Below are 9,143 nucleotides of genomic sequence, written 5' to 3'. Positions count from 1 at the left end.
CTCCAGCAGCACTGCTGTGTCGGATCCACTCAGTATATAATAAACGGTGATGTTAGATATGTTAATCTGTATCTTTTAATAATTTCCAAATTTGTCCAGGAGGAATTCCAGTATTTACAGTTACCATAAAAACCTGCTTTTGTCTAATCAATACTTCATTAAATCAGCTGATGGGACTGAACAGGTCATTGTGATGGCTGGAGCTCAGTGAGGAATCAGGAACCACCTGTGTTCGTCTCACTGTGTTCACAACCTGCAGCCTCACAGTGACACAGCTGTTTTCTGATGAACTCAGTGACCCCACTGTGTCGCTGTGCTGCACAGAGCAGAACTGAACATGCTGTCCTGTTTACTGCTCAAAAGAGCAAAAAAGACAGCTCGGATGCTCTGAAGGACTTTTATTTTTTTATTTAATGTAAAAAAAACAACAACATATAAAATCTGATGTGACTGACGCTGAAAGTCATTTGCATATACAGACATGCAGATCGATAGACAGGTGTTATGAACGCGTCATGACACAGGATTTAATGAAGAAACACGGACTAAATCCAACAGAGGGATTTTAGGCTGGACACGGTCATTAGAGAACCCTCGCGTGCGATGAAGAACGGTACGTGCAGGCTGTGTTCAAAGCTGGAGGACAAACATTTCCATTCCCCGCCCCTCCTCTGCCGTGCTGCCTTCAAGAGCTCCACACAGGCTCGTACTTCACTGTTTCTAAATCAGAGTGTCTGCATTTCGAACCAGAGACTAAAGTCTGACCACGCTCGGTCTCTATCAGACAGCCCCACTGAAAATAAATACATACATAAATAAATACATTTTAAAAACATAGAGACCACTGAATCTCTGTAGTGTGTTCTGGCTTTTCTTTTGGCTCCACGTTTCAGTGTGAAGGACCATAATAGTTCATCAGGTGACTCTACATGCGTCCAGTCACTTTCTAACGGGATCTAAAGGGATCTCACAGCACACCATTAAGCCAGTTCAAGCCATTAAAAAGCAAAACCACCATGTTTTAATAGTCTTCTGTCATATGTGACTTTAAGGAACCAAGCAGAACCCAGAAAATAAATAAATAAATAAATAAATAAATAAAAACTCACACATCCACCTTTTATTCTCTTTATACTGCAGTTTCTCCTTTTGCTTTTTTATTTATTTATTTATTTATTTATTTATTTATTTATTTATTTATTATCTATCTGTTTTTGCCTCATCTTAATCAATATTTACTCAATATTATTTTATTATCACTTCATCTTGCGCCCTATCAATGTCATTTTTATTGTCATTTTTGTTTCGTGTATGTTTTAGTGAGTACTTTGCTCTTTTTGCACTTTTTTTGTTGATTCAATAATAATAATAATAATAATAATAATAATAATAATAATAATAATAATAGGTCTTTTTCTTTGGCAGGGAGGGGCTTTTAATTTGCACCAGAGCTGCTTTATCTGCAGACCCCCCAGATTAATGCCGTATCGATGGGTGTTTTTGTAGTTTCCCGGTCTAAAGTTGAGATTAATCGCCGTTTCCGGTCAGAAAGCCGAACCCGGTCGTTAGAAACCGTTTTTCACGCACTTTCGGGGCTGATCCTGAACGCACCTCCAGGCCGGTTGCGTCACCCCCATTCACGAGGAGCGCGTCATCGTTGCGTCACAGAGAGCGTCCTCGTGCTCCGTCCCCGTTACCCAACAGTGAAGAAGCTGGTGCTGAAAGAGCGCGCGCGGACCAGCGGCACACAGAGACCAGCTTAAAGGTAAGAATGACTTCATTCACTGCGGCGTTCAGATACAGCCTGTCTGCAGGCCTCAGGGCAGAGAGACCAGCACGAAGGACCTCAGGACACACTTAATGACCTGATAATGACCAGTCCTCACTCACACGGTTGTGCTGTCCACTCTTTCACTGGTTCTCCAGTAAAATATGGATCATTAGCTGCTGAATTTGTCCAGGAATGTTCTTTACATGGTTACATGAGCTTCAACCTGAGGCCTCAGACCTCTGACCTTCACCAAAATGTCTGAGCCATAAGAGTCCTGTGATACTTACAGAAGAGTGATGTGACTGTGATGACTGTGATGGATCATGTTATTATTCACTAACTACAGGAAAGTCCTGTCAGAGGCATCAGAGCAGGTGATGCTGAGCTAAACTCCTAACTTCTGAACAGGGCAGCTGACTGAAGCACCTCTGTGGTAAAAACAGCTCGGTGTCTCCGTCTAATCGGAGCAGTGGGACCATCTTTAGGCCGCTGAAGGACTCACTGCCCTTACAGTGCATCTGTCAAGGGCACAAGTCACTAGCATAGCAAAGGTGAAGGTGATGATGGCGGTGGTGATGTTCTCTGTTGCAGTTTTCAGTAGTGTTTGTCATATAAAGTTCATATATAATGGATAAAGTGGGACGTAGAGGTGGGTGATATGGCAAAAACTGTAATATCACAACACGATATGGCCAGATATATATTTTTCTGATCTCTGATAATTTGGAAAAGACATATTTTTTTTAAAAAATGACCAAAAAATATGAATACAGTGATTTATATTCAACATTTTACATCCTACGCTGCACTAAAGACAACAAACAGGGCTAATTAGACTCTCTCTGTAATCAAACATGCAGTTGGGAAGTGTTTCTAAGGGCATATTGTGCATATTGTGATGTAATTTATCACGATAATGGTAAATACTGTCATATTGAACAGCCTGAATGGGATGCAATAATCAGAAAAGCATTGTTTTTATACTTTTTGATCAGCAAAATGTTCTTGTCCTCATTCAGACGCCATCAAACAGTGTCTTAAAGTGTCTCGATAGACCTGATAACTATATAAACATGTAATTATTAAAGTACTACTTCAGCAGAGGAGCTTTAAATAACTAGAAGTTACTTTTTAGTGGGACTTCTTAAGACCTACCATCACAGGAACTGAAGTTTGTAGCACTTTTTGAGAAGAATTGAGCCGTTTTGGTCTAAAATAAAGCACTACGGCTTAAAAGTGAGAGGAGTGATAAACAGTAAAGCAGGACAGGAGCCGAACCAACACAACAGAGTGAAATCAGACCCCCAAAAAGGACGTGAATAAAGAAAAACATGAGAAACGCCCCCTTAAGAGCATTTACTGTAGAGCTAAACTGCGTTCTGAGACAGCACAGCTCTGCTTTTACAGCATATAATGACTTTTTTCCCTTTTAAACTTGGAAATAAACAACAGAGAGGTTTAGAGTTTAAAAATTGTAAACAAAGAAAAGGAAAATGAAGGAGAAACATGAAGATTCAGCCCTATTTCTTGGTCTCTATTCAAATTTAATGAAATTTGTGACCTTATTTGAACAAAAAGCTCAGAGTGTTTTCAGTCTGGTCTGTTCCAGCGAAGCTCGTGTTCAGCCTCTCAGGTGGATCCGATCCGCTCATCAGGGGCTTTTGTGCAAACTTGCTGAGTTCATGCAGCTCAAGCGCTCGCTGTCATGAAAGCAAAAAAGGGGACACACCACCAAATAATAAGGAATTCTGAAATTCCTGTTAGAACACTAAAGATCCTGCTTTTCACTCAGGTTGTTAGGCTGATATTGATTTGTAATGAAAATCTTTTTACTAGATTAGAGAAGAATGTACAGCAGAAGCATTTCCAGTAGTGGCCTCAGACTTTTCACTGACGGATGTTCAGATTTGCTTGATATTTTAAAGATTTACAGTCGTGTGCACAAGTTTGAACACCCCTTGTCAAGATACAGGCAAGTGATAATAAGTTAACACACCCTCTACTGAGAACACGCTTAAATGAGGCATTTTTTCTGAACAATTTCTATTTATCTGCTGAACTTAGCATGTTAAATAAAACAGCAACATATTACATGAGCCGTAACTTTTACACAGGCCTTGTTTCATGTTTTATGATGTTAAATTCAGCAAATAAACAGTAATTGTGTGCTAAAGTGTGCAGAAGTACGTTCTCTGTAGAGGACCTGTTCACTCACTCACACTCAGAACATCAACAAAAGCGTGCATGGGTGACCAGGGGCGCACAAACTTTTTCACACAACTGTACGCGATGAACTCCAGGCGAGCAGAATGTTTAGATGACGCTGCGTTTCTGCGCTAAAACATCTGCATCCTCTTCACTTCACTGCATTCGTAACTGTACAGAAACAAATACTGTATTTCTCAGTAACACTAATGCAGGATCCAGTTCAAATACTGGATATTGGCATTAGAGCTGGGAAATATGACAATATATATTGTTAATGTGATAAATTATATCACTATACAGTACAATATGCTCCTCTGAACGTATCATGTATATCGTCAGAGCTTGTAGACACTGACCGACTGCATGTTTCATTATAAATAGGGCTAATTTAGTCCCGTTTAACTGGATTTAGTGCCAAATATTGTTTAAAAATCATTGTATTTACAGTTTTGATGGTATTTTTTTAGTATAGTTCTACTGTCTCTTTTTTCTTTGTTCCAACTGATCAGAAGCCTGAAAAAATAAATATTGTGACATATTGTGTATTGTGAAAATTTCTTAAAGCATCGTAATATTATAATTTGCCATATTGCCCAGCTCTTATTTTCTTTAGCCCACAATTCTCATATCAGCGCATCCTTAGTAAGGAGCTCCCCTGATGAACCTAGTGTCTAATTGTCATTTAGGTTTTACAGAATGCTTCATTTCTAATTAATTTTTGGAAATTGTTTTATTAATTTAGAACGTGTTATTAGTAAAATGCTGAAGTGCCATATTGTTAAATGTAATTCAAGTCTCTATCAGTTTCTGTCTTAATGAGTCCACTTTGAAAAAGCTGTAACAAAAGAAGAAGTGCTGTGAGAACAGAAGCTGATCTGTTCTTGCTGTCCGCCTCTGCGTGACACTCAGAAAGAAACTGAAAAAAACAAAACCAGCTGCTCTCCATGTTAAACAAGCTGGTATGATGCAGACGGTGGGGTCTTCAGCCCAGCCATGCCATGCGCTCTGTTCTCCACGTAGACAACGTCGAGGAAGGAATTTTAATGATGGAGTTACGCAACAAATAATTATAAGCCAGCGGGGAAAACCGTAAAGCTGGACGGTCTGGTGCGGAAAACAGCTCGTTCAGCTTATTGTCTCGATCTTCAGCTTGACTTGGTGTTGAATAGGATTCAGAGGATCACACTTCTACATGAAAACGAATCATTTGATGTGGTTCCTGAATCAGCACTGTGCAGGTTTGACTCCCAGTGCTGTAACTTGGAGTCAAACAGATCGTATCAAGAAAACTGCAGGAAGTAATGTTGTGGTTTCTCAGAGCTCCACCTACAGCAGCTGCTGAGGACGCCGGGCTGCGGCTTTTGTGACTTTTCTCATGGGGGGAGAAACCCGAGATGTCAGTCAGCAGACGCATTTACGGAGTAGGAAGTTGGCTGAGAAACAGACTCAACAAGAGTGTTTAGAAACTCCTGAAGGCATCGGTGGACAGACGTACCAAGCCAGTGAATCTTGGCTTTAAAAACACTTTATCGTATATACACAGATCAGACATAACATTCTGACCACCTCCTTGTTTCTGCGCTCATTGTCCATTTTATCAGCTCCACTTACTATATAGGTGCACTTTGTAGTTCTACAGTTACAGACTGTAGTCCATCTGTTTCTCTGATACTTTGTCAGCCCCCTTTTACCCTGTTCTTCAGTGGTCAGGACCCCCATGGACCCTCACAGAGCAGGTACTATTTGGGTGGTGGATCATTCTCAGCACTGCAGTAAGACTGACGTGGTGGTGGTGTGTTAGTGTGTGTTGCGCTGGTGTGAGTGGATCAGACACAGCAGTGCTGCTGGAGTTTTTAAACACTGTGTCCACTCTTGCCTTCATCAACAGGAATCTCCTGATGATGCGGGGCACCACAGTTACCACACCATCACATCAGCTATCGCAGTGATTACAGTTAGAAAATCTTACAAAATCTGTATTTAGAATATCTATACGTCCAGCGTTTCTTTTGAAATGAAGGTGTTAATAGTGAGTTTGTCCCCCTTTACACCGGTAACAGCCTCTACTCTCCTGGGAAGACTTTACACTAGATGTTGAACATTGCTGTGAGAATTTGATTGAGCATTAGTGAGGTCAGGTACTGATGTTGGAGGGTCAGTTCTGGATCACTCCAGTTCATCCCACACAGTTCCACTGCTCCACAGCCCAATGCAGGGGGGCTTTATACCCCTCTAGCCCTCGTTCTTGGTTTGGATGTTATCGATTCTCGGAAAATCTCTAAACTGGTGTAGAACCTTTACATTGTGTGGAGGTTCAAACGGCTTCACAATCACATCTCATTTGCAAAACCGCACCCTAGAAAGGTTCTTTAGGGAACCAAAAGTGGCTCCAAAGAAGCCCCTTTGGCACATTTATATTTAAGGACTGTACTATATGAGATACTTGGATATGTGAAAATAAATTTTATATGATAAATACAAATCATTAAACCTGCCAATCAGTGCAGAATCAACAGTGATTCAAATGTCATCTCTTTTGTTTCTCCTTTCAGTTCAGCCAAGATGTCGTACTCTGCAGTGGACAATTATGAGGAGTCCAAGCTCCTCAGGAAGGCCAAGGAGAACCCATTCGTTCCTGCTGGTGAGTTCTAATAAAAAAGTTACCCTAAATGACTAAACGACAAACTAACGTACTTTAGTCCATGTTTATAGATAACAGTGAGTCACACAGTGTCAGAAACCACATCATCAAGTCTGTTAGAGACACTGAACAACTTGACTTTATTATTTGGGCATGCAGTTAACACAGTGTTAGCACAATGCTAATTAGCTTGTTAAGAAAGCTTCTGATATTTGTTAGCTGTATTAGCCTCATGGCTGCAGTGCGAAACTGAAGAGGCATGCTTTTCTCTGCAGGAATGGCTGGATTCTTTGCGATTGTGGCGTACAGACTCTTAAAGCTGAAGCAGAGAGGGAACATGAAAATGTCTGTCCATCTGATCCACATGCGTGTAGCAGCCCAGGGATTCGTGGTTGGAGCGATGACCTTAGGTGTGACCTTCATTGTCTTTAACATAGTCTGATTAAAGCTGAAATCAGAGCTAAAGATGGTAAATCCAGAATATTCACTGAATATAGTCACCTGCAAGAAACCTCTATAACATCCACACTCCATCTTGTTCCCATGCTTTACTAAGTTGTGGCCACACGTTATGTTTCATTTATACAGGATGTCACCAGCGGGGCTCCGTACAGACAGTGTCAATGCATTTTACAATATAAACTGGAAAAACAAGCATCACACTTGTTGTTTCACATAAAACCAGTACTTCAGTATCTGTGAAGTCACTGATGTGACACATGACTTAAAATCAGTAAATTAATTAAAAAATGATCGTAATTTTTTGCTGTTCAATTTAGGAAAAGAACAAAGAATACACAGCCATCAGCTTTCCAATGTTTATTCTTATTTTGAGCTCGTTTTCATGGCTGTTAAACAACATTTACCATCATTTTAGTGCAGCGACCCACTTACGTCATTAAAGTTTGGTATTTTGTTCCCCAGTTTTCATTACAGGTTTGTTTGTATTTACTCAGTTTCTGAAGTGCAGTGTGTTTCCTGTCTCTTTCGCAGGTGTGGTCTACTCCATGTACAAAGACTTTGTTCTGAAGCCGGCGGAGGCGCAGAAAGCCCTGGAGCAGAAAGCTTTGGAGGAGAAGTGAAGAGCGGCAGAACTTAGTGTAGTCATATTTTTGGACCCTTGTATTTTCTTAGTACCTCAGATGTTCCTTGATATTTATTCTTAACATAATGTACTGACATGTTTTATAATACGTGTGAGAGGGTTTTAGAAGAGTTTAGTCTTTCTTGTCGTTCTATTAGGAAACCAGGCCAGCATATAACGTGGCAGCTGACCTTTTCCAGGCTGGTATGTGACGTGGCTGACGTGCTGCAGTTTACACAGTGCTAATGTAAAGTGAACGTCAGCCGTTCCTCATAAACTCTTATATAGCAGCTCTTTATGGGTTCTTTTTTGGGTTCTTTACTGTCTGCAGAACCATTCAGATGCAGAGATGTTCTGATGAAATCTTTCTCACTCATGCAGTGTTGGGTACAAAACAGTTTTCATGCTATTCTGTGATTTAACGTGTCTTTTTGAACTCATAACGCCATTCGTGTACAAACAGGATTCTGCAACTCTCAGCCACAGTTTATATGTGTATATAAAATTATTATTGTCTCTGTCATATCGCATCCTCATGTGAACATTTCATGACCAATAGAAATGGTCCAAAATGACTTGGAATAAAATCTTATTTACAGTTTACAGTTGTGTGCAAAAGTTTGTACGCCCCTGGTCAAATTCCATGTATTTGTTGATTTTCTAAGTGTAGAAATAAGTGAACACGTCCTCCACAGAGAGCATACTTCTGCACATTTTAGTGCACAGTTACTGTTTATTTACTGAATTTAACATATTTGGGAAAAGTTAAAGCATAAAATGTGGCCTGTGCAGAAGTTTTGGCACCTTTTATACTTTGTCACATTTTTTTCCAATATGTTATGCACTAAAATGTCATATGTAAGTGTGTTCTCCATAGAGGATGTGCAAAGTTATTTTCCTCAATACATCAATACATGCTCCATAATCAATAAACACCTCAAACTTTCTCTTGGAGGTGTTTCATGAGCAGCTAATGTGCAGCACAGCAGAGCAGCGGTTGAACGCATCTCACTGGCTGATCTAATGCAGGAAAATCAAGAAGGCATGTCATTTGACCAGGAGTGGGCAAACCTTTTTGTAATTAAATTCTTATTTTTAATAAATGTTAAGAAGAGCCATTTTGGCAGTAAACATGTCTCAGTATGTGCTAATGTGCTTGTATAAGCTAAACAATATAAACGAAAAGACAGACTTACTTTGCTCTGCTTTAACCTTTAGCTCAGCTATAGCTGCTTTTCTCACATCTTTGGCAGGAAACTTTTAGTTTAGAATAGTTTCTTGTAAAATGTCTCTCAACGTTCGACTTTTACGAGGCTGAAGTCGCTTCTCATTCGCCAGCTTCTTGTTAGAATTTTCCCATTCTACCTTAAATGGTGCCTGAAGCTCCAGAATGTAACTACTGCAACATTTAAGGTGGAACGGGAAAATTCAAACAAGAA

General features: G+C 40.1%; 1 protein-coding gene across 1 annotated transcript; it reads left to right on the top strand.

Moving 5' to 3' along the window:
* The first annotated feature begins 1,634 nt into the window (after positions 1–1,634).
* Positions 1,635–8,307, top strand: higd1a (HIG1 hypoxia inducible domain family, member 1A). The gene is made up of 4 exons (XM_036597339.1): positions 1,635–1,765; positions 6,532–6,620; positions 6,896–7,030; positions 7,614–8,307. The coding sequence occupies exons 2-4, from the start codon at positions 6,542–6,544 to the stop codon at positions 7,700–7,702; spliced, it is 303 nt and encodes a 100-aa protein (XP_036453232.1). The 5' UTR covers positions 1,635–1,765; positions 6,532–6,541; the 3' UTR covers positions 7,703–8,307.
* The last annotated feature ends 836 nt before the right edge of the window (positions 8,308–9,143 follow it).

This window comes from Colossoma macropomum, unplaced genomic scaffold (genome assembly GCF_904425465.1).
Source record: "Colossoma macropomum unplaced genomic scaffold, Colossoma_macropomum, whole genome shotgun sequence".
Classification (NCBI taxonomy): domain Eukaryota; kingdom Metazoa; phylum Chordata; class Actinopteri; order Characiformes; family Serrasalmidae; genus Colossoma; species Colossoma macropomum.
Note: the sequence above shows the minus strand (reverse complement) of the source record. Positions and strands in the feature narration are given on the sequence as shown.

Bases quoted from the DNA above. Each gene is read 5' to 3' on its own strand.
- higd1a (XM_036597339.1), top strand. From the start codon at position 6,542: ATGTCGTACTCTGCAGTGGACAATTATGAGGAGTCCAAGCTCCTCAGG. The intron at 6,621-6,895 runs GTGAGTTCTAAT...TTTTCTCTGCAG, and splicing joins GAACCCATTCGTTCCTGCTG to GAATGGCTGGATTCTTTGCG. The intron at 7,031-7,613 runs GTGTGACCTTCA...TCTCTTTCGCAG, and splicing joins GGTTGGAGCGATGACCTTAG to GTGTGGTCTACTCCATGTAC.